This window comes from Coregonus clupeaformis, chromosome 28 (assembly GCF_020615455.1).
Source record: "Coregonus clupeaformis isolate EN_2021a chromosome 28, ASM2061545v1, whole genome shotgun sequence".
NCBI classification, from domain to species: Eukaryota; Metazoa; Chordata; class Actinopteri; order Salmoniformes; family Salmonidae; genus Coregonus; species Coregonus clupeaformis.
The window spans coordinates 18,049,371-18,075,467 of NC_059219.1; the positions used below are offsets into that span (position 1 = coordinate 18,049,371).

At 45.7% G+C, this 26,097-nt stretch overlaps 1 protein-coding gene across 1 annotated transcript in view; it reads left to right on the top strand.

Moving 5' to 3' along the window:
• The first annotated feature begins 16,665 nt into the window (after positions 1-16,665).
• LOC121585333 (G-protein coupled receptor family C group 6 member A-like) overlaps positions 16,666-26,097 on the top strand; it is a 39,991-nt gene continuing 30,559 nt past the window's right edge. The window contains exon 1 of the mRNA XM_045208342.1: positions 16,666-16,699. Coding sequence (XP_045064277.1) covers positions 16,666-16,699 — 34 coding nt within the window. The remainder of the gene's footprint in view (positions 16,700-26,097) is intronic.

Here is a 26,097-nt window from a genome sequence, read left to right on the forward strand (position 1 = left end):
TCCTACACCAAGAGGTGCATAAGATGTCCAACTAAGCTAAAATATGCTCAATCGGTTGCCAAGTTCTTGTGTAAAGAAGTCATAAGCAGGTGGGGACTACCCGATCGAATATCCTCAGACAATGGGAAGGAATTTGTGGATAAATCAGTGAAATTGATGTTGCAAAAATTGGGAATTAAGCAACGTCTTGGAGCAGTTTATCACCCACAAAGTCAAGGCATTTGTGAAAAAATTAACGGTGTCTTGAAAAATCGCATTGTCAAAATTTGTCAGCATACGGGTCTAAACTGGATAGCGGCGCTTCCTTTAGCATTAATGGTGTGTCGCTCAAGTGAGTTGTGTGATCTACGTATGACACCCCATGAACTGGTAACAGGAAGAAGGATGCCTACGCCTTGTTTGCGAACAAGTGGAAAGGGTCCAAGCTTGGCTCTTTTGGAAGATGAAATGAGAGCGTATGTTACATATATGGCCAATTTTCATAAAAAATTGTCCACATATGTTTCTGACAGGCAAAGAAAAGAAGAGGTGCAGGAGAAGCTTGATGTGCAAAAAAGGAGTACAGTGCAACCTGGGGACAAGGTGTTCGTGAAGGTATTTAGAAGGAAGTGGTATAACGAACGTCGTGAAGGACCATTTGAAGTTGTTCGTAGTACTGGAACAGCTGTCTAGGTTAAAGGCTATCCAATGTGGTATCATTTGTCACATTGTGTTAAAGAGCCTGGAGAAGAGGTGCCATGCGCAGAGAGACAGGATGTTGAAGGCTCAAGAGAGCAGGATGAAGATAGGGGAGAACAGGCAGAAGGAGGGATGCATGACAATATCCAGAGAAAAAACCCAGAAGGAGAGATTGTCCATGTTGTGGACAACGTTGATGATAATGTTTACACTTCTGATGATGCCAGAGATGACTCTGCAATGGATGGAAAGGAAAGGAGATTTGGGGACATTGATTTTCAATACGTCCCAGAAACAACAGGGAATATTTCAGTGGAATGTGAAACAGCGGAGATCGCCAAGGGCAACTCTGTTACAGGAGAAGCTGGTGATTCAGTTAGACAAAGTAGGCCTAGACCAGTTAGGAGAAAAGTCAGACCAAAACGTTACGAAAACTAGGGTTGAAGTAACACTAGGAAAGTCAGCTCAGCTTCCATGTCAGTGCAAGAGAGAGAACAGTGGTGAAGGGAAATGTAGAGTTCAGTGGGAAGATAGCTATGGCAGGAGTTTAGATCTGTTAGGAGCAGTTGCATTGAGAAAGTATGCGTTGCTGAATGATAAGAGAAGACTGAAGATTGAGGGTGATTGCAGTCTCTATGTGTACAATTCCCAGCAGGAGGATCAAGGTGATCATACATGTATTTTTTATAATCCACAGTTTGAAAGTGTGGGATTAGAGTTGGGACTGAGAGTTAATGTAGTGAGACTAGTGGTGATAGATGGAAATACAAGTAAAGAGCTCCAAGCTGTAGGGAAAATAGATGAATCAACAACAATGACATCAACACTTCAGCCTAATACAACAACAGTGAGAAGCAATTCAACTCTTTCAACATTGACAGATATTAAAGCTATAAATGTATCACATTTGATTACAATGGCGCCTCAGAAAATCGCTCCAACACCAATTTTAGAAGAAAAGACTGTAATTAGGGTTAGGATGGGTGGTACAGCTCATCTTCCTTGTAGATGTGAGAGACGGAGTGGGGGTGGTGACATTCCTCCCACGTGGAGAGATAATTATGGAGAAGAAGTGTTGTTATCAGGACCAGAAGTAGAGGCTGTGCCATCTAGTCAAAGGAAGTATATTTTGTACAACGATATGAAGTGGAAGAGGGTTATGAGTGATTGCTCACTTATTTTGCGTAATGTTACATGGGAAGATCAGGGAGAATATATGTGTACTTATTTAGAGCCAGCGTTAAAATTTATTCCGGTTAAGAATGATTGGTTAGAAGGCTATGTAATTTGTAAGGTGACGCTTATGATGGAAGATTTAAAGTCTGCTGAAGTTTCCACAGTCACCAAAGGAGTTCAGGAGCAGTATATTACAGTAGCCACTCCAACAGTAAATAATACACAGAGGATATCTGTCACTTTGCCACTGGAAATAATTAAGAGTGTTAATACATCAACTAAAGCCACTATTTTAACAGTAACTTTGAAAGAGATTAATGTTACGACGGCGATAACAAATTTCGGAAATGTGACACAGACACCAACAACAACTTTTCTGAAACTAAAGGATTTAGTAAGAGTGACGCAGAAGTTTATGATACAGATGGAGAGTGCTGTGAATGGTAGTAAGGATAGTGTTGAAATAGGAGAGCAGATGGTAGTAGAGAATGATGTAGATTCATCTGAAATAGTGCAGAATACTATCCCGGAGGTAAAGGATGAGTTCTTTAATTTTAATGGAACACCAGAAGATATATCTGATCAATACCGCTCGTTAGGGAAGAGAGAAATTAAATGGAAGGCATATGGATTTGATTCTTCTGTTTTGCAAATTAAAGATGGATGGGCAGGTGGGAATCTATGGTTCCAGCAGTTAACTCATTCTGTAAGATCAGTGAGGAATCTTGAGGGTCCATGTCTGTTGAGAATTCCAGCACCAGGCACATGGGGTTCAATCTTAGAGACGGTGGCTCAACGTCTATAAACTACGTGTCAATCTTATGCTTTATCATGGCTGTTGTATCAGCAACAATCATTAGCAGATATAATGATGTCGTTGTCGAAGCATTTGTTTAGGCCTAGGTTTAATTGTTCTGGGTTAAATGAATTACCCTATGTGAATTTGTTAGATCGGAAGGAAAATCAGTTAACCGCGATTCCTGAAGCATTGGAGGTGAAACCCGTGAGGGCTAAAAGCTGTTTTTGTTCAAATAAAACATATGATGGACCGGGTATGTTTATGGGAATATCAGATTGTGATGATTATATGATGACTTTGGGTAAGCATGAATGTAAGGTTAGTAATGAGAAATATAAAGTAACTTTTTATGTTCCATTTAGTAAGAAGAGCAGGACTTTGATGGTGAAAGATCAGCTTTTGCCTGGCAATGTGACTATTGGGAATTTTCGAGATATTTGGTGGGTTTGTGGTGATAAAGCATATATATTCTTACCCTATGGATGGACAGGATGTTGTTACATGTTGACGTTGAAGCTTCCATATGAGGTTTTTACCATTCAAAGAGGGGAAGCACCGGACACAGATAAATCTGATTCTAGGTCTGGAAATAGGGTGAAAAGGGAAATGGCGCAATTTCATAGTCTGGAATCCTACCATTGGAGGATAAGTCTAGGAGAGAAGTGGGGACTTGGACTTTTTCCATGGTATGGTGTAACATTTTTGGCAGATCACATTGATAATATTACCTATACTTTGCAGTGTTTTGCAAATGAAACGATATGAGGGTTTAACCTTCTGTCAAATACTCAAAGAAGTCACAGACTGACGCTGTTGAAACATGACATGGCTCTTGACTATATTTTAGTCAAACAAGGTGGCTTATGTTTGACTATGACCTTGACGGGGGATGATTGTTATACTTTGATCCCCGATAGTTCCGATAATATCACTAGTGTTATAGATGCATTGAAGAATATAAGGGATGCGTTTGGTAGATCTGAAGGAGCTGGATGGTCAGCGAAGGCTTGGTTGCAAGATCAGTTAGGCCCAGTGGGAGAAGTGATAGTTCAGATTTTAGTGGCCGCTCTTGTAGTGCTGTGTGTGATGTTTTGCTTTTGTACTTTGTTATTGACTTTTGCGAAGGCTATGATATTGAGATGGGTTGGAGTTGTGATGCCTGGAGACAACACTCAGATGCCATTGTTAACTGTTACTGATCTAGATGGAGATAAACAAGTGGGACTGGATGGAGTATTGATGGATATATATCCATTTTGAATATCCGATCATTTTTCACATCTTTACATATTATTGTGATATTTAGTATTTTGTTATGAATCAAAGGGGGGAAATGGAATGTGATTCATTTTATATATCATTTTTATATTATTGTTGATATTGATGTTTTAATTTGCATATGTTGTTTTGCAAAAGATACTGGTTGGTGTTTTCTTTTCTTCCAGAAGCATATGGGGGAATGTGTAGAGGGGATTCAAATACTCAAACATGGACAATATGAATGGACTGGAGGAAGTGGATCAAGGAAGGTGTGGAAATGTTCAGATTCCATCATCGACGTTGCATTGAAAGTCGACACTGCTGAGGAGCTGCAGTGTAGTGGACTACATTCCAGTGTCTGCAATGATATACAGTGGGGCAAAAAAGTATTTAGTCAGCCACTATTTGTGCAAGTTCTCCCACTTAAAAAGATGAGAGAGGCCTGTAATTTTCATCATAGGTACACGTCAACTATGAAAGACAAATTGAGAAAAAAAAATCCAGAAAATCACATTGTAGGATTTTTTATGAATTTATTTGCAAATTATGGTGGAAAATAAGTATTTGGTCACCTACAAAGAAGCAAGATTTCTGGCTCTCACAGACCTGTAACTTCTTCTTTAAGAGGCTCCTCTGTCCTCCACTCGTTACCTGTATTAATGGCACCTGTTTGAACTTGTTATCAGTATAAAAGACACCTGTCCACAACCTCAAACAGTCACACTCCAAACTCCACTATGGCCAAGACCAAAGAGCTGTCAAAGGACACCAGAAACAAAATTGTAGACCTGCACCAGGCTGGGAAGACTGAATCTGCAATAGGTAAGCAGCTTGGTTTGAAGAAATCAACTGTGGGAGCAATTATTAGGAAATGGAAGACATACAAGACCACTGATAATCTCCCTCGATCTGGGGCTCCACGCAAGATCTCACCCCGTGGGGTCAAAATGATCACAAGAACGGTGAGCAAAAATCCCAGAACCACACGGGGGGACCTAGTGAATGACCTGCAGAGAGCTGGGACCAAAGTAACAAAGCCTACCATCAGTAACACACTACGCCGCCAGGGACTCAAATCCTGCAGTGCCAGACGTGTCCCCCTGCTTAAGCCAGTACATGTCCAGGCCCGTCTGAAGTTTGCTAGAGTGCATTTGGATGATCCAGAAGAGGATTGGGAGAATGTCATATGGTCAGATGAAACCAAAATAGAACTTTTTGGTAAAAACTCAACTCGGTCGTGTTTGGAGGACAAAGAATGCTGAGTTGCATCCAAAGAACACCATACCTACTGTGAAGCATGGGGGTGGAAACATCATGCTTTGGGGCTGTTTTTCTGCAAAGGGACCAGGACGACTGATCCGTGTAAAGGAAAGAATGAATGGGGCCATGTATCGTGAGATTTTGAGTGAAAACCTCCTTCCATCAGCAAGGGCATTGAAGATGAAACGTGGCTGGGTCTTTCTGCATGACAATGATCCCAAACACACCGCCCGGGCAACGAAGGAGTGGCTTCGTAAGAAGCATTTCAAGGTCCTGGAGTGGCCTAGCCAGTCTCCAGATCTCAACCCCATAGAAAATCTTTGGAGGGAGTTGAAAGTTCGTGTTGCCCAGCGACAGCCCCAAAACATCACTGCTCTAGAGGATATCTGCATGGAGGAATGGGCCAAAATACCAGCAACAGTGTGTGAAAACCTTGTGAAGACTTACAGAAAACGTTTGACCTGTGTCATTGCCAACAAAGGGTATATAACAAAGTATTGAGAAACTTTTGTTATTGACCAAATACTTATTTTCCAACATAATTTGCAAATAAATTCATAAAAAATCCTACAATGTGATTTTCTGGATTGTTTTTCCTCATTTTGTCTGTCATAGTTGACGTGTACCTATGATGAAAATTACAGGCCTCTCTCATCTTTTTAAGTGGGAGAACTTGCACAATTGGTGGCTGACTAAATACTTTTCTTCCCCACTGTATGTAGTATCTAAACAGTTTATGACTTTGCTGACGTTTGTAAATGGTGTGTTAGAGGAAGTTGACTCAGCTTGCGGAAGCATCTGGAAAGCATTACTATAGGGGCCCCCTAAAACAGAGGAAGTCTGTTATGTGAAGGCCAGGGATTGGTCTATTCAAATCACGCCATATTATGTTACATATTATAAATACCATGGTTGGAACAAAGGACGGGGAGGAACAGCATGTTAGAGATTGGGTCAGTTGTTCTCCGGATTTTCTGCAGAAATCTGTAAATTGACGCTGAAATCTTTGATGTAATAAACCATTATAATCGAGGACAGTGTCAGCGGATTTCTTGTCATCACAGCATCTCAGCATCGTTATCTACACCTGCTTTGACTTGACCAAGTTTTTGAGGTGTGAGGCATTGAGGAAATGTTGAAACTTAGGTCTGTCCTAAATTCCACCAAACAACAGGTGATGATGAAGACTGCAAAATCATTGGAACGGTAAACAAACTATTCACAATGTCCGGAAAAAACATTGAGAGACCCATACATGCATGCAAACCAGTGAAATAGGATATGGATGGAATTATTCTCTTAGAATACCTAGTCACTGACACTCTGAGGAAATAATCGCCCTTGAGCAGGGAGAGCCAGCTTTAACTGGGAGTGTTTATACTTTACTATTCTATGACAGCAATCTTAATTCTGGATTGCTAATCAACTTGTTTGTGAGAAAAGGTGACAATGTGTTATACGAGGGATAGTTTAGGTGTTTTTTGTGTGCAACACAACAGTTAGAACTGCAGGGCAAATTATGCGAGCTCTGTAGACCTGCTATCATGATGTGAACAATAAATATACTTCCACTGTCATAATAAACACAATAAACAAGGAAGTTTCCTTTGATGGGAGACATTTTGAGACGCAGACTCTGTCTTTCAAGCCGTGGTAAACTGTGGTGTGAAGTGAAGTTGTCGTTGTTGTTTTACAGTGGATGCCTCCAGTCCTGTGACGTATGACACTCTCAGGTAGACTTCTTGTGATCACACTGAGGTTGGGTTAGGTGAAAGGGCATGGGGGTGGAACTGGATCAGCTGGATAGACAGCACCCATATACAGAAAGTGTCTGGAGGTTTTCTTCCTTCTGTCACACATAGGACTAATGCCTCCAGGTAATGTATGCACTGTTACCTCAGACAAAGATGTTCTGATAACAGGGCCAGGACCAGACTTCTAAAACCAGCTGCAGTAACAGTCATTACTAGTCACCATGAGGAACTGTAACAGGCTAGAGAAGGTATATTGTAAGGTCCACTGTGTGTATGTGTGTGTGTGTGTGTGTGTGTGTGTGTGTGTGTGTGTGTGTGTGTGTGTGTGTGTGTGTGTGTGTGTGTGTGTTTCATAGGAATTGAACAAGTTCTGTCGAAACCATCATTGCTTTTGTGCAGAAGAATAGACAGATGTCCTGATGACAAAATCCACTAAATGTAATCTGACAAGAGGCCTTACGTGTAACAGATCATTTTATTTATTTTTTCTTTATTATTACAGTCAAGTCCACATTAACCCATCATAGAAGAGCCAGACAACAGCTCGATGAGTAACACGGTCCAGCTTTACACACAGCCCTCTGTGGTCCACTGGGTTAAAGGAAACAGAACCACAATGGTGGCATGATACGGTCATCACCTAAACTAGGGGATTCTGGACAGAATACCCCAGATGTCCTTATAGCCTCTGCATCAAAGCCATAACAAAAACACAAAACAATTCCCAAATGGGGGAGAAATAAATCAACCTAAAACATAAAAAAATATATATCATCCAATCGTGAGAAATATTAGAAAACTATACATTATTTTTAATGTGCTTGACAAAATGCAGCACTAAACAGTTTCCATCTCACGTAAATGTATATAAATATATATATGGTAATCAAAATGTACACAGCATTTTTTTTACATGTCAAAAGTAAAGAGCCAGGTTTCAGGAGTGGATTAAAACTAAAAGAAAAGGAGAATGCTGAAATACTGTGCTTGGGGTCACACACACTAATAAAGACTCAGCAGTTCAGTATAGCCAGGTTGGGTTTCCTCCACCAATAAAGCGTTCATACACTGCTCAAAAAAATAAAGGGAACACTTAAACAACACAATGTAACTCCAAGTCAATCACACTTCTGTGAAATCAAACTGTCCACTTAGGAAGCAACACTGATTGACAATATATTTCACATGCTGTTGTGCAAATGGAATAGACAACAGGTGGAAATTATAGGCAATTAGCAAGACACCCCCAATAAAGGACTGGTTTTGCAGGTGGTGACCACAGACCACTTCTCAGTTCCTATGCTTCCTGGCTGATGTTTTGGTCACTTTTGAATGCTGGCGGTGCTTTCACTCTAGTGGTAGCATGAGACGGAGTCTACAACCCACACAAGTGGCTCAGGTAGTGCAGCTCATCCAGGATGGCACATCAATGCGAGCTGTGGCAAGAAGGTTTGCTGTGTCTGTCAGCGTAGTGTCCAGAGCATGGAGGCGCTACCAGGAAACAGGCCAGTACATCAGGAGACGTGGAGGAGGCCGTAGGAAGGCAACAACCCAGCAGCAGGACTGCTACCTCCGCCTTTGTGCAAGGAGGAGCAGGAGGAGCACTGCCAGAGCCCTGCAAAATGACCTCCAGCAGGCCACAAATGTGCATGTGTCTGCTCAAACGGTCAGAAACAGACTCCATGAGGGTGGTATGAGGGCCCGACGTCCACAGGTGTAGAATAATAGTTTAGACATCAAAACTATGAAATGACACATACAGTGAGGGAAAAAAGTATTTGATCCCCTGCTGATTTTGTACGTTTGCCCACTGACAAATAAATGATCAGTCTATAATTTTAATGGTAGGTTTATTTGAACAGTGAGAGACAGAATAACAAAAAAATCCAGAAAAACGCATGTCAAAAATGTTATAAATTGATTTGCATTTTAATGAGGGAATTAAGTATTTGACACCCTCTCAATCAGAAAGATTTCTGGCTCCCAGGTGTCTTTTATACAGGTAACGAGCTGAGATTAGGAGCACACTCTTAAAGGGAGTGCTCCTAATCTCAGTTTGTTACCTGTATAAAAGACACCTGTCCACAGAAGCAATCAATCAATCAGATTCCAAACTCTCCACCATGGCCAAGACCAAAGAGCTCTCCAAGGATGTTAGGGACAAGATTGTAGACCTACACAAGGCTGGAACGGGCTACAAGACCATCGCCAAGCAGCTTGGTGAGAAGGTGACAACAGTTGGTGCGATTATTCGTCAATCTCCCTCGGCCTGGGGCTCCATGCAAGATCTCACCTCGTGGAGTTGCAATGATCATGAGAACGGTGAGGAATCAGCCCAGAACTACATGGGAGGATCTTGTCAATGATCTCAAGGCAACTGGGACCATAGTCACCAAGAAAACAATTGGTAACACACTACGCCGTGAAGGACTGAAATCCTGCAGCGCCCGCAAGTCCCCCTGCTCAAGAAAGCACATATACAGGCCCATCTGAAGTTTGCTAATGAACATCTGAATGATTCAGAGGAGAATTGGGTGAAAGTGTTGTGGTCAGATGAGACCAAAATCGAGCTCTTTGGCATCAACTCAACTCGCCGTGTTTGGAGGAGGAGGAATGCTGCCTATGACCCCAAGAACACCATTCCCACAGTCAAACATGGAGGTGGAAACATTATGCTTTGGGGGTGTTTTTCTGCTAAGGGGACAGGACAACTTCACTGCATCAAAGGGACGATGGACGGGGCCATGTACCGTCAAATCTTGGATGAGAACCAAGAAAAATGGGTTGTGGATGGGTATTCCAGCATGACAATGACCCAAAACACACGGCCAAGGCAACAAAGGAGTGGCTCAAGAAGAAGCACATTAAGGTCCTGGAGTGGCCTAGCCAGTCTCCAGACCTTAATCCCATAGAAAATCTGTGGAGGGAGCTGAAGGTTCGAGTTGCCAAACGTCAGGCTCGAAACCTTAATGACTTGGAGAAGATCTGCAAAGAGGAGTGGGACAAAATCCCTCCTGAGATGTGTGCAAACCTGGTGGCCAACTACAAGAAACGTCTGACCTCTGTGATTGCCAACATGGGTTTTGCCACCAAGTACTAAGTCATGTTTTGCAGAGGGGTCAAATACTTATTTCCCTCATTAAAATGCAAATCAATTTATAACATTTTTGACATGCGTTTTTCTGGATTTTGTTGTTGTTATTCTGTCTCTCACTGTTCAAATAAACCTATCATTAAAATTATAGACTGATCATGTCTTTGTCAGTGGGCAAACTTACAAAATCAGCAGGGGATCAAATACTTTTTTCCCTCACTGTACTTGGTCTTTTACCAAATAGGGCTATCTTCTGTATACCACCCCAACCTTGTCACAACACAACTGATTGGCTCAAATGCATTAAGAAGGAAAGAAATTCCACAAATTAACTTTTAACAAGGCACACCTGTTAATTGAAATGCATTCCAGGTAACTACCTCATGAAGCTGGTTGAGGTGACCAAGAACCCGATGGTCACTCTGACAGAGCTCCAGAGTTCCTCTGTGGAGATGGGAGAACCTTCCAGAAGGACAACCATCTCTGCAGCACTCCACCAATCAGGCCTTTATTGGAGAGTGGCCAGACGGAAGCCACTCCTCAGTAAAAGGCACGACAGCCCGTTTGGAGTTTGCCAAAAGGCACCTAAAAGACTCTCAGACCATAAGAAACAAGATTCTCTGGTCTGATGAAACCAAGATTGAACTCTTTGGCCTGAATGCCAAGCTTCATGTCTGGAGGAAACCTAGCACCTCCCTACGGTGAAGCATGGTGGTGGTTGCATCATGCTGTGGCGATATTCTTTGGCGGCAAGGACTGGGAGACTAGTCAGGATCGAGGGAAAGATGAACTGATCAAAGTACAGAGAAATCCTTGATGAAAACCTGCTCCAGAGCACTCAGGACCTCAGACTGGGGCGAAGATTCATCTTCCAACAGGACAACGTCCCTATGTACACAACCAAGAAAACGCACGAGTGGCTTCGGGACAAGTCTCTGAATGTTCTTCAGTGGCCCAGCCAGAGCCCGGATTTGAACCCGATCGAACATCTCTGGAGAGACCTGAAAATAGCTGTGCAGCAACGCTCCCCATCCAACTTGACAGAGCTTGAGAGGATCTGCAGAGATTCAATGGGAGAAACTCCCCAAATAGAGATGTGCCAAGCTTGTAGCATCATACCCAAGAAGACTCGAGGCCGAAATAACTGCCAAAGGTGCTTTAACAAAGTACTGACTAAAGGGTCTGAATACTTATGTAAATGTGATATATACGGGGGGCGGGGTTATTTTATACATTTGCAAAAATACCTAAAAACCTGTTTTTGCTTTGTCATTATGGGGTATTGTGCGTAGATTGATGAGGTGGAAAAAACAATTTAATAAAGTTTAGCATAAGGCTGTAACCTATCAAAATGTGGAAAAAGTCAAGGGGTCTGAATACTTTCCGAATGCACTGTATATCACTATGTCTTTGTAGTGAAGAAGCGGTTTGTAGACCGGTGAGTACATTTCTGTGCAAACGGATAGGCCTAAATCGTAACTTGAGATCCATGCTTGTAACTCAAGAATTCACTATAATCTTCCATTCACATCAATGCATTATTAACAAGAAAGTTTGATTTAAGTGCACACATCTGAAGTTAAAAGTTTTATCTCATCTCTGTTGTCTCCTCCTCATCAGTAACTCTAGTAAACTTCCACTCCTGTCCCTGCCATTGTCACCAGACTTATCAATCATTTCAGGTTGATGTTGACTTTGGCCATGTTCAAGAGCATCAACACCGTGTATCATGGGTAAATTGTGACTGACTGACTGATATACTAATAATAATAATGAGTAGTTATTTATGATGCAACGTGATTTGTAGATCAGTCAGTCTCGACTCGCTTCAAAGTTGGCTGCAATGTCAAACGCCCGCATTGACTTGAACAAGTTTTTGAGGTGTGAGTCATTGAGGAGATGTTGAAACTTCGGTCTGTCCTAAATTCAACCAAACAACAGGTGATGATGAAGACTGCACAATCATTGGAATGAGGAAAAAAACTATTCACAATCTCTGGAAAATACTTTCAGAGACCCATACAGACATGCATGCAAAACGACAGACATTCAAAGAGTCACACGGATACATCAAATCAAATCAAATCAAATCAAATTTTATTGGCCACATGCGCCGAATACAACAGGTGCAGACATTACAGTGAAATGCTTACTTACAGCCCTTAACCAACAGTGCATTTATTTTTAATAAAAAAGTAGAATAAAACAACAGAAAAGTGTTGAGAAAAAAAGAGCAGAAGTAAAATAAAATAACAGTAGGGAGGCTATATATACAGGGGGGTACCGGTGCAGAGTTAATGTGTGGGGGCACCGGCTAGTTGAGGTAGTTGAAGTAATATGTACATGTGGGTAGAGTTAAAGTGACTATGCATAAATAATTAACAGAGTAGCAGCAGCGTAAAAAGATGGGGTGGGGGGGCAGTGCAAATAGTCCGGGTAGCCATGATTAGCTGTTCAGAAGTCTTATGGCTTGGGGGTAGAAGCTGTTGAGAAGTCTTTTGGACCTAGACTTGGCACTACGGTACCGCTTGCCGTGCGGTAGCAGAGAGAACAGTCTATGACTAGGGTGGCTGGAGTCTTTGACAATTTTGAGGGCCTTCCTCTGACACCGCCTGGTATAGAGGTCCTGGATGGCAGGAATCTTGGCCCCAGTGATGTACTGGGCCGTACGCACTACCCTCTGTAGTGCCTTGCGGTCGGAGGCCAAGCAGTTGCCATACCAGGCAGTGATGCAACCAGTCAGGATGCTCTCGATGGTGCAGCTGTATAATTTTTTGAGGATCTGAGGACCCATGCCAAATCTTTTCAGTCTCCTGAGGGGGAATAGGCTTTGTCGTGCCCTCTTCACGACTGTCTTGGTGTGTTTGAACCATGATAGTTTGTTGGTGATGTGGACACCAAGGAACTTGAAGCTCTCAACCTGTTCCACTACAGCCCCGTCGATGTGAATGGGGGCGTGCTCAGTCCTCTTTTTTTTCCTGTAGTCCACAATCATCTCCTTTGTCTTGGTCACGTTGAGGGAGAGGTTGTTATCCTGGCACCACACGGCCAGGTATCTGATCTCCTCCCTATAGGCTGTCTCATCGTTGTCGATCAGGCCTACCACTGTTGTGTCGTCTGCAAACTTAATGATGGTAATGGAGTCTTGCATGGCCATGCAGTCATAGGTGAACAGGGAGTACAGGAGGGGACTGAGCACACACCCCTGAGGGGCCCCCGTGTTGAGGATCAGTGTGGCAGATGTGTTGTTACCTACCCTTACTACCTGGGGGCGGCCCGTCAGGAAGTCCAGGATCCAGTTGCAGAGGGAGGTGTTTAGTCCCAGGATCCTTAGCTTAGTGATGAGCTTTGAGGGCACTATGGTGTTGAATACTGAGCTGTAGTCAATGAATAGCATTCTCACGTAGGTGTTCCTCTTGTCCAGGTGGGAAAGTGCAGTGTGGAGTGCAATAGAGATTGCATCATCTGTGGATCTGTTGGGGCGGTATGCAAATTGGAGTGGGTCTAGGGTTTCTGGGATAATGCTGTTGATGTGAGCCATGACCAGCCTTTCAAAGCACTTCATGGCTACAGACGTCAGTGCTACGGGGCGGTAGTCATTTAGGCAGGTTATCTTAGAGTCCTTGGGCACGGGGACTATGGTGGTCTGCTTGAAACATGTTGGTATTACAGACTCAGTCAGGGACATGTTGAAAATGTCAGTGAAGACACTTGCCAGTTGGTCAGCACATGCTCGGAGTACACGTCCTGGTAATCCATCTGGCCCTGCGGCCTTGTGAATGTTGACCTGCTTAAAAGTCTTACTCACATCAGCTATGGAGAGCGTGATCACATAGTCATCCGGAACAGCTGGTGCTCTCATGCGTGCTTCAGTGTTGCTTGCCTCGAAGCGAGCATAGAAGTGGTTTAGCTCGTCTGGAAGTTTTGTGTCACAGGGCAGCTCGCGGCTGTGCTTCCCTTTGTAGTCTGTAATAGTTTTCAAGCCCTGCCACATCCGACGAGCATCAGAGCCGGTGTTGTACGATTCAATCTTAGTCCTGTATTGACTCTTTGCCTGTTTGATGGTTCGTCGTAGGGCATAGTGGGATTTCTTATAAGCGTCCGGGTTAGAGTCCCGCTCCTTGAAAGCGGCAGCTCTACGCTTTAGCTCAGTGCGGATGTTTCCTGTAATCTATGGCTTCTGGTTGGGGTATGTACGTACGGTCACTGTGGGGACGACATCATCGATGCACTTATTGATGAAGCCAGTGACTGATGTGGTGTACTCCTCAATGCTATCTGAAGAATCCCGGAACATGTTCCAGTCTGTGCTAGCAAAACAGTCCTGTAGCTTACCATCTGCGTCATCTGACCACTTTTTTATTAACCGAGTCACTGGTTCTTCCTGCTTTAGTTTTTGCTTATAAGCAGGAATCAGGAGGATATAGTTATGGTCAGATTTGCCAAATGGAGGGCGAGGTAGAGCTTTGTATGCGTCTCTGTGTGTGGAGTAAAGGTGGTTTAGAGTTTTTTTTTCCTCTGCTTGCACATTTAACATGCTGGTAGAAATTAGGTAGAACAGATTTAAGTTTCCCTGCATTAAAGTCCTCGGCCACTAGGAGCGCTGCCTCTGGATGAGCGTTTTCCTGTTGACTTATGGCCTTATACAGCTCATTCAGTGCAATCTTAATGCCAGCATTGGTTTGTGGTGGTAAATAGACAGCTATGAAAAATATAGATGAAATCCCTCTTGGTAAATAGTGTGGTCTACAGCTTATCATAAGATACTCTACCTCAGGCGAGCAAAACCTCGAGACTTCCTTAGTATTTGATTTTGTGCACCAGCTGTTGTTTACAAATATACACAGACCGCCACCCCTTGTCTTACCGGAGTCAGCCGTTCTATCCTGCCGATGTAGCGTATAGCCCGCTAGCTGTATGTTGTCCATGTCGTCGTTCAGCCACGACTCGGTGAAACATAAGATATTACAGTTTTTAATGTCCCGTTGGTAGGATAACCATAATCTTAGGTCATCCAATTTATTCTCAAATGATTGAAGATTGGCTAATAGGATTGATGTGAGTGGCAGTTTACTCGCTCGCCGTCAGATCCTTACAAGGCACCCCGACCTGCGTCCACGATATCGCCGTCTCTTCCTCATGCGAATGACGGGGATTTGGGCCTTGTCGGATGTCTGTAGGATATCCTTCGTGGCCGCCTCATTGAAGAAAAAATCTTCGTCCAATACGAGGTGAGTAATCGCTGTCCTGAGATCCAGAAGCTCTTTTTGGTTATAAGAGACGATGGCAGAAACATTATGTACAAAATAAATTACAAATAACGCGGAAAAACACACATAATAGTACAATTGGTCAGAGGGCTGTAAAACGGCAGCCATCTTCTCCGGCGCCATTATTATTAACATAGATTCATAAAGATAATAACAGATCATTGTGGTCAGTCTGCTAGCATGAGATGCTAACAGCTTCTGGGAAATCTACTGTCATGTAGTTTCTTCTACTCTGAGAATTCTCCATTCTGAACCTGCCTGTCTGGTTATGACACAATAACACCATGAGGAGAGAGACAGGGAGAGGGAGAAAGAGAAGGGATAGAACTAGAGAGAAAAAGAGAAAGAGACGGAGAGAAAGAAAGAGAGACAGAGTTGGTGAGGTACAGAGATTGTAACAGGTGTCCCTAGGGATAGTTTCTTGTGGCAGCCTTGAGATTAGAGGCAGCGTCAAAATGAAACCATGATCTCTCTATGTCAAGAATATCTTTATCAAGAATGTTTGTTCTCATCAATTCTTATGATATCATCACTAAGTACATAACAGCTAAATAAATATGTCATAAAGAATTCCACAGAAACTCAGCTTACACCATTCTCCCACTTCGAACCAATCTCAACAGACCGTAAACTCAATTCTGGTTAACTGACATTGGACAAATACTACACTAAAATAAGATATGAATGGAATTCTTCTGTTAGAATGCCTAGTCACTGACACTCTGGGGAAATAATTGCCCTTGAGCAGGGAGAGCCAGCTTTAACTGGGAGTGTTTATACTTTACTATTCTATGACAGCAATCCTGATTCTGGATTGCTAAACAACTTGTTTGTGAGAAAAAGTGACAGTGTTACAAATATGGATAGTTTAGGTGTTTATTGTGTGCAACACAACAGTTAAAACGACAAGGCAAAATATGCAAGCTCTGTAGACCTGCTATCGTGATGTGAACAAAATAATGCTTCCTCTGTCTCAATAAACACAATAAACAAGGAAGTTTACTTTGATGGGAGCAATTTTGAGATGCAGACTCTGTGTCTGTCTAGCCGTGGTAAACAGTGGTGTGAAGTGAAGTTGTCGTTGTTGTTTTACAGTGGATGCCTCCAGTCCTGTGACGTATGACACTCTCAGGTAGACTTCTTGTGATCACACTGAGGTTGGGTTAGGTGAAAGGGCTGGGGGGTGGAACTGGATCAGCTGCATAGACAGCACCCACATACAGAAAGTGTCTGGAGGTTTTCTTCCTTCTGTCAAACATTGGACTAATGCCTCCAGGTAATGTATGCACTGTTACCTCAGACAAAGATGTTCTGATAACAGGGCCAGGACCAGACTTCTAAAACCAGTTGCAGTAACAGTCACTACTAGTCACCATGAGGAACTGTAACAGGCTAGAGAAGGCCTATAGTAAGGTCCTCTCTCTGTGTGTGTTTCATAGGAATTGAACAAGTTCTGTCGAAACCATCATTGCTTTTGTGCAGAAGAATAGACAGATGCCCTGAAGAAAAAATCCACCAAATTCCATCCGACAAGAGGCCTTATCTGTAACAGATCATTTTGTGTATTTATTTTTCATTATTTTACAGTCAAGTCCACATTAACCCCTCATAGAAGAGCCGGACAACAGCTCCATGAGTAACACAGAGAGGAGCTGTTTAGTCGAGGTTCACGCACTGCCCTTTGTTGTCCATTGGGTTAAAGGAAACAGAACCACAATGGCGGCATGATTAGGTAATGACCTAAACTAGAGGATTCTGGACAGAATACCCCAGAAATCCTCATAGCCTTTGTATCAAAGCCTAAATGAAAACACAAAACAATTCCCAAATGGGGGAGAAATAAATCAACCTAAAACATAACAAATATATATCATCCAATCGTACGCCATCCATCATTCCTTAAATTCTGACCAGTTTCCCAGTCCCTGCCAATGAAAAACATCCCCACAGCATGATGCTGCCACCACCATGCTTCACTGTGGGGATGGTGTTATCGGGGTGATGAGAGTTGTTGGGTTTGCGCCATACATAGCGTTTTCCTTGATGGCCAAAAAGCTAAATTTTTGTCTCATCTGAACAGAGTACCTTCTCCCACATGCCTTTTGGCGAACACCAAATGTGTATGCTTATTTTTTTCTTTAAGCTCTGGCTTTTTTCTGGCCACTCTTCCGTAAAGCCCAGCTCTGTGGAGTGCACGGCTTAAAGTGGTCCTATGGACAGATACTCCAATCTCCACTGTGGCGCTTTGCATCTCTTTCAGGGTTATCTTTGGTCTCTTTGTTGCCTCTCCTTTTAATGCCCTCCTTTTAATAACCCAACCCTGATCTGTACTTCTCCAAACTTTGTCCCCGACCTGTTTGGAGAGCTCCTTGGTCTTCATGGTGCCGCTTGCTTGGTGGTGCCGCTTGCTTGGTGGTGCCCCTTGCTCAGTTGAGTTGCTGACTCTGGGGCCTTTCAGAACAGGTGTATATATACTGAGATCATGTAACAGATCATGTGACACTTAGATTGCACACGTGGACTTTATTTAACTAATTATGTGACTTCTGAAGGTAATTGGTTGCACCAGGTGTTATTTAGGGGCTTCATGGCAAAGGGGGTGAATACATATGCACGCACCACTTTTCCGTTATTCATTTTTTAGATTTTTTCGAAACAAGTTATTTTTTTCATTTCACTTCATCAATTTGGACTATTTTGTGTATGTCCATTACATGAAATCCAAATAAAAATCCATTTAAATTACAGGATGTAATGCAACAAAATAGGAAAAACGCCAAGGGGGATGAATACTTTTGCAAGGCACTGTATACAGTACCGTTCAAAAGTTTGGGGTCACTAAGAAATGACCTTGTTCGAAAGAAAAGCATTTTTTCTGTCCAATAAAATAACATCAAATTGATCAGAAATACATTGTAGATATTGTTAATGTTGTAAATGGCTATTGTAGCTGGAAACGGCTGATTTTTAATGGAATATCTACATAGGCGTATAGAGGCCCATTATCAGCAACCATCAGTCCTGTATTCCAATGGCACGTTGTGTTTGCTAATCCAAGTTTATCATTTTAAAAGGCTAATTGATCATTAGAAAACCCTTTTGCAATTATGTTAGCACTGGCAGCTTCATTAAATAGTATCCGCAAAACACCAGTCTCAACGTCAACAGTGAAGAGCCGACTCCGGGATGCTGACCTTCTAAGCAGAGTTGCAAAGAAAAAGCCATATCTCAGCCTGGCCAATAAAAATAAAAGATTAAGATGGGCAGTCTGAGATATGGCTTTTTCATTGCAACTCTGTTTCTCAAGCTACACACTCTAATGTATTTGTCCTCTTGCTCAGTTGTCAAATCAAATCAAATCAAATCAAATTTTATTGGCCACATGTGCCGAATACAACAGGTGCAGACATTACAGTGAAATGCTTACTTACAGCCCTTAACCAACAGTGCATTTATTTTTAACAAAAAAGTAAAAATAAAACAACAACAAAAAAAGTGTTGAGAAAAAAAGAGCAGAAGTAAAATAAAATAACAGTAGGGAGGCTATATATACAGGGGGGTACCGGTGCAGAGTCAATGTGCGGGGGAACCGGCTAGTTGAGGTAGTTGAAGTAATATGTACATGTGGGCAGAGTTAAAGTGACTATGCATAAATAATTAACAGAGTAGCAGCAGCGTAAAAAGATGGGGTGGGGGGGCAGTGCAAATAGTCCGGGTAGCCATGATTAGCTGTTCAGAGTCTTATGGCTTGGGGGTAGAAGCTGTTGAGAAGTCTTTTGGACCTAGACTTGGCACTCCGGTACCGCTTGCCGTGCGGTAGCAGAGAGAACAGTCTATGACTAGGGTGGCTGGAGTCTTTGACAATTTTGAGGGTTTTCCTCTGACACCGCCTGGTATAGAGGTCCTGGATGGCAGGAATCTTGGCCCCAGTGATGTACTGGGCCGTACGCACTACCCTCTGTAGTGCCTTGCGGTCGGAGGCCAAGCAGTTGCCATACCAGGCGGTGAATCAACCAGTCAGGATGCTCTCGATGGTGCAGCTGTAGAATTTTTTGAGGATCTGAGGACCCATGCCAAATCTTTTCAGTCTCCTGAGGGGGAATAGGCTTTGTCGTGCCCTCTTCACGACTGTCTTGGTGTGTTTGGACAATAATAGTTCGTTGGTGATGTGGACACAAAGGAACTTGAAGCTCTCAACCTGTTCCACTACAGCCCCGTCGATGAGAATGGGGGCGTGCTCAGTCCTCTTTTTTTTCCTGTAGTCCACAATCATCTCCTTTGTCTTGGTCACGTTGAGGGAGAGGTTGTTGTCCTGGCACCACACGGCCAGGTCTCTGACCTCCTCCCTATAGGCTGTCTCATCGTTGTCGGTGATCAGGCCTACCACTGTTGTGTCGTCAGCAAACATAATGATGGTGTTGGAGTCTTGCCTGGCCATGCAGTCATGGATGAACAGGGAGTACAGGAGGGGACTGAGCACGCACCCCTGAGGGGCCCCCGTGTTGAGGATCAGTGTGGAAGATGTGTTGTTACCTACCCTTACCACTTGGGGGTGGCCTGTCAGGAAGTCCAGGATCCAGTTGCAGAGGGAGGTGTTTAGTCCCAGGATCCTTAGCTTAGTGATGAGCTTTGAGGGCACTATGGTGTTGAATGCTGAGCTGTAGTCAATGAATAACATTCTCACGTAGGTGTTCCTCTTGTCCAGGTGGGAAAGGGCAGTGTGGTGTGCAATAGAGATTGCATCATCTGTGGATCTGTTGGGGCGGTATGCAAATTGGAGTGGGTCTAGGGTTTCTGGGATAATGCTGTTGATGTGAGCCATGACCAGCCTTTCAAAGCCCTTCATGGCTACAGACGTCAGTGCTACAGGGCGGTAGTCATTTAGGCAGGTTATCTTTGTCACGGTTTACTAAGCCAGAACCCAGAAGCAGACCAGGACAAGGTACGTTGAGACAAAGATGAGTGTTTATTTAATAGATTCCCGAGTGAGGTTGAATAATCCAGGGAACAGAGCGGGTGGCGTGGATGGGTTGTTGAGGGTGCAGTGGTTGGTCCGGTAATGGCTCGGCAGCCGCCGACCATCAGGCAGAGGTTGGGAGAAGGTTCCGGGTGAGAGACTGTAGATAGAAACAAACGGAGGTAAGTACACGGCAAGCCAACAAGGTGCAAAACAACAAAACTAACACTAGTAGCTCAGAGGCTGATACGCTGACAAACATACTGTTCATGGCTAACGATCCGGCAGGAACTGGATGTTAGGCCAGAGCCTAAGAAGGGTGATGATCAGGACCAGGTGTGCAGATTGCTGATGGGATGCAGGTGCGGAAATCAAGAGCGCTCCCCGGAGCGTTCCCGAACCCTCGGGAAACTGGAGATCACGAACAGAAACACTAGTCACCAGACAGGACCCGACTCAGACTGCCGGGATCGTTACAGTACCCCCCCTCCGACGAACGCCACCGGGCGGACTCCCGGAGCGCCAGGATGGAGGCGGTAGAAGTCACTGATGAGGTCCGCATCTAGGACCTGTCGCCGCGGAATCCAACTCCTCTCTTCAGGGCCATACCCCTCCCAGTCCACGAGATACTGGAAACCCCGGCCCCGCCGTCTGGAATCCATGATGCGACGCACCGTGTAGGCAGGACCACCTCCGATCATCCGAGGAGGAGGAGGAGGAGGCGGAGGAGGCAACAGAGGACTGAGGAAGACAGGCTTGAGGCAGGAGACATGAAAGGTGGGATGGACTCTGAGCGTCCTCGGTAGTTTGAGTCGAACTGCCACTGGATTGATCACCTTCTCCACCACAAACGGACCAATGAACTTCGGTAACAACTTCCTAGACTCAGTCCGTAACGGAAGATCCCGTGTGGCCAACCAAACCCTATCTCCGATGGTATAGGTGGGAGCGGGGATCCGGCGACGATTCGCCTGGAGCTGATACCGGTCCGAACCTCTAAGGAGTACCTTTCTGGCCCGATGCCAGGTCCGGTGGCAACGACGAATATGGGCCTGAACAGAAGGCACTGAGAGCTCCTTCTCCTGAGAAGGGAACAGGGGAGGTTGGTAGCCATACAGGCACTGGAAGGGAGACATCCCAGTGGCAGATGTAGGGAGAGTATTGTGGGCATACTCAACCCAAGGCAACTGAGAGACCCAGGAGGTGGGGTTGGAAGAGACCAGACAGCGTAGCGTGGATTCCATCTTCTGGTTGGCTCTCTCCGCCTGACCATTGGATTGGGGGTGAAAACCAGATGTGAGACTGACTGTAGCTCAATCAAACAGAAGGACTTCCAGACAGCAGAGGTAAACTGAGGGCCACGGTCGGAAACGATCTCACTGGGCAAACCGTGGACCCTGAAAACCTCCCTAACCAGGATCTCGGACGTCTCCGAGGCAGAGGGAAGCTTGGCAATTGGCACAAAGTGGGCGAACTTGCTGAATCTGTCCACGATAGTCAGAACGACCGTGTTCCCCTCAGAAGCGGGCAACCCAGTGACGAAGTCCAGGGCCAGATGCGACCATGGTCGCCGGGGAATAGGAAGGGGGGTGAAGTAGTCCAGAGCTGGGCCGATTGGTACTCTTATTCTGCGCACACACTGGACAGGCAGCAACAAAACCCCGAGTATCCTCGGCCATGGCAGGCCACCAAAAACGTCTGCGAAGAAACGCCATTGTCCGAGCCACGCCAGGGTGACAAGCCATCTTGCTGGCGTGGGACCATTTGAGGACAGCAGGACGAACCGACTCAGGCACAAACAACCGACCGGGTGGACCGTTACCGGGACCGGGCTGAGTCCGAAGGGCCGCCAGCACCTCCTCCTCAATCTTCCACATAACTGCTCCCACGACGCAGTTCCGGGGAGAATAGTCTCGGTCTTGGACCCACTCTCCTCCGTCTTGGAGAACATCCGGGACAAGGCGTCCGCCTTGCCGTTCTTAGATCCAGGTCGGAACGTCAGGGAAAACTTGAATCGTCCGAAAAACAACGCCCACCTGGCCTGACGGGAGTTGAGACGTTTAGCCGATTGCACGTAAGCAAGATTCTTGTGGTCAGTCCAGACAGTAAACGGTTGCTCCGCCCCTCCAACCAGTGGCGCCACTCCTCCAAGGCAAGTTTCACCGCGAGAAGCTCCCGGTTACCCACATCGTAATTCCTCTCCGCAGGCGAAAGGCGACGAGAGTAGTAGGCGCAGGGATGGAGTTTACTGTCCGTGGAGCATCGCTGCGACAGGATGGCGCCAACTCCCACATCAGACGCGTCCACTTCAACGACGAACTGACGGGCCGTGTCCGGTTGAGAGAGAATCGGTGCGTTGGTGAATCGCCTCTTCAAATCCAGAAACGCTCGATCCGCCTCCGGATTCCACTTGAAGGTCCTGATACTGGAAGTCAAGGCAGTTAACGGAGCGGCCACACGGCTGTAATCCCGGATGAATCTACGGTAGAAATTCGCAAACCCCAAAAATCTCTGGAGCTGCAATCTCGTACCGGGCTGGGCCCATTCCAGAACCGCTCTAACCTTCTCCTGGTCCATCCTAATCTCTCCCTGGAGATGATGTACCCGAGAAAGGATGTCGTGGTGGGCGTGAAACTCGCACTTCTCGGCCTTCACGAACAGGCGATTCTCCAACAATCGCTGCAGAACCTGCCGGACATGCTGGACGTGGTCGGAAGGTTCCTTCGAGAAGATCAGAATGTCATCCAGGTAAACAAACACAAAGAGACCGATCATATCTCTCAGGACGTCGTTCACCATACTCTGGAATACCGCTGGAGCATTGGTCAGTCCAAACGGCATCACCTGATACTCGAAGTGACCCATCGGTGTATTGAAACCCGTCAACCACTCGTCCCCCTCTCTGATCCGGACCATGTGATACGCATTGCGTAGGTCTAGCTTGGTGAATACCGTAGCACCCTGTAAGGAGTCGAAGGCAGAACTCATCAAGGGCAGGGGATACTTGTTCTTGACCGTGATGGCATTCAACCCCGATAATCAATACACGGTCGAAGAGAGCCATCCTTCTTACCCACAAAGAAGAATCCTGCCCCCAGGGGTGATGACGAGGGACGAACGAGACCAGCCGCTAGGGACTCCTTGATGTAGGTCTCCAACGCCTCACGTTCAGGTCGGGAGATACTGTATAACCTTCCCTTGGGGTAGACAGCTCCCGGGAACAGGTTGATGGCACAATCATATGGTCGGTGGGGAGGGAGTGACAGAGCCTTCTGCTTACTGAAAACTTCCCCAAATCGTGATATGTCTCGGGAACCAGGGACAAATCTGGGGGTTTAGCCTCAATCACCTGACTGGGAACCGAGTGGGGGCAGGCAGTCTTGAGACAGTTAGCATGACAATCAAGGCTCCAACTCGTTACCTTGCCCGTCACCCAATCGAACGTGGGATTGTGTTCCTTCAGCCAGGGGTATCCAAGGACCAGAGGAACATGGGAAGACGGCAGAATGAAGAATGAAATCATCTCAGAATGATTCCCCGACAACCGCATCTTAACCGGTTCAGTCCTCATCGTGATACGTGCCAGACTACTGCCGTTCAGAGTGGTCGCTTCAATGGCTTCCGGCAATTGCTCCTTGGAAAGCCCCAGCTGTTCCACCAACTCGGCATCAAGAAAGCTTCCACCGGCACCTGAATCGATAAAAGCGTTAATCGCTAAGCTTTGATTCCTGTTCACAAGGGTAGCCGGGAAACGGGGTCTGACAGAGGTACTGAGAGGTTGAAACTGGCTCGCTAAAAGTCCTCCCAACTTTAGCGAGCCGGGCAGTTTGACGACCGCCGGGAACAAGTGGAGATGTAATGTCCCGAGCGACCACAGTAGAGGCAGCAGTTGGTCTTACGTCTATGTTGACGCTCCTCCTTGGTTAACCCGTGCCGCCCCACTTGCATGGGTTCAGAATCGGGAGAGAGGTCCTCTCCACTAATCCTTTGTGGTGGAGAATGATCGACGTGTTCTGGTCCACCACCCGACCCGACTGGGAACTGAGAAGCTGATCGATTGGACGGACCCCATTGCTTCTCCCTCCTTCGCTCTCGGACTCGATTATCCACCCGAATAGACAAGGCTACCAAGCTGTCCAGGTCACTAGGCTCCGGATAGGAGATCAACTCATCCTTGAGCTGCTCCGACAGACCCTGGTAAAAGACCGCTTGCAGAGACTCCTCGTTCCACCCACTCTCCACAGCCAACGTCTTGAACTCGATCACGAAGTCGGCCACGCTGCGAGTTCCTTGGTGAAGAGAAAACAGGCGCCTAGCTGCGTCCCTCCCTCGGACGGAATGGTCGAAGAGCTTCCTCATCTCGGCCGTGAACCCCTGGTATGAAGCCATGCAGGGATCCTGTCGTTCCCAAACGGCTGAAGCCCACTCCAGCGCTCGCCCACGCAGCAACTCAATCACAAAGGCTATCCTAGCCTTGTCTGTGGCATAAGAGTAGGGCTGTAGATCGAACACTAATCCACACTGCATAAGGAAGGAACGGCATCTTCCCAGCTCCCCCTCATATTTATCCGGCGTCGGAACCTTGGGCTCACGGAGGGACACAACTTCAGAAGCGGCAGGCGAGATGGGTGAAACCGGTAGTGGATCCTCCACCGGACACTTGCGTTGGTTCTGGACCTCCGTCAGACCGGTAGAAAGGTTCCGAACTGACAACGCGATCTCCTGTAGTACCGTGCTATGATGGCCCAACATCTTCTCCTGCTGGGTAATGGCATGGCGAACAGAGTCCAGGTCCGCTGGGTTCATTACTGGCCGGATCGTTCTGTCACGGTTTACTAAGCCAGAACCCAGAAGCAGACCAGGACAAGGTACGTTGAGACAAAGATGAGTGTTTATTTAATAGATTCCCGAGTGAGGTTGAATAATCCAGGGAACAGAGCGGGTGGCGTGGATGGGTTGTTGAGGGTGCAGTGGTTGGTCCGGTAATGGCTCGGCAGCCGCCGACCATCAGGCAGAGGTTGGGAGAAGGTTCCGGGTGAGAGACTGTAGATAGAAACAAACGGAGGTAAGTACACGGCAAGCCAACAAGGTGCAAAACAACAAAACTAACACTAGTAGCTCAGAGGCTGATACGCTGACAAACATACTGTTCATGGCTAACGATCCGGCAGGAACTGGATGTTAGGCCAGAGCCTAAGAAGGGTGATGATCAGGACCAGGTGTGCAGATTGCTGATGGGATGCAGGTGCGGAAATCAAGAGCGCTCCCCGGAGCGTTCCCGAACCCTCGGGAAACTGGAGATCACGAACAGAAACACTAGTCACCAGACAGGACCCGACTCAGACTGCCGGGATCGTTACAATCTTAGAGTCTTTGGGCACGGGGACTATGGTGGTCTGCTTGAAACATGTTGGTATTACAGACTCAGTCAGGGACATGTTGAAAATGTCATTGAAGACACTTGCCAGTTGGTCACCACATGCTCGGAGTACACGTCCAGGTAATCCGTCTGGCCCTGCGGCCTTGTGAATGTTGACCTGCTTAAAAATCTTACTCACATCGGCTACGGAGAGCGTGATCACATAGTCATCCGGAACAGCTGGTGCTCTCATGCATGCTTCAGTGTTGCTTGCCTCGAAGCGAGCATAGAAGTGGTTTAGCTCGTCTGGAAGTCTTGTGTCACTGGGCAGCTCGCGGCTGTGCTTCCCTTTGTAGTCTGTAATAGTTTTCAAGCCCTGCCACATCCGACGAGCGTCAGAGCCAGTGTAGTACGATTCAATCTTAGTCCTGTATTGACTCTTTACCTGTTTGATGGTTCGTCGGAGGGCATAGCGGGATTTCTTATAAGC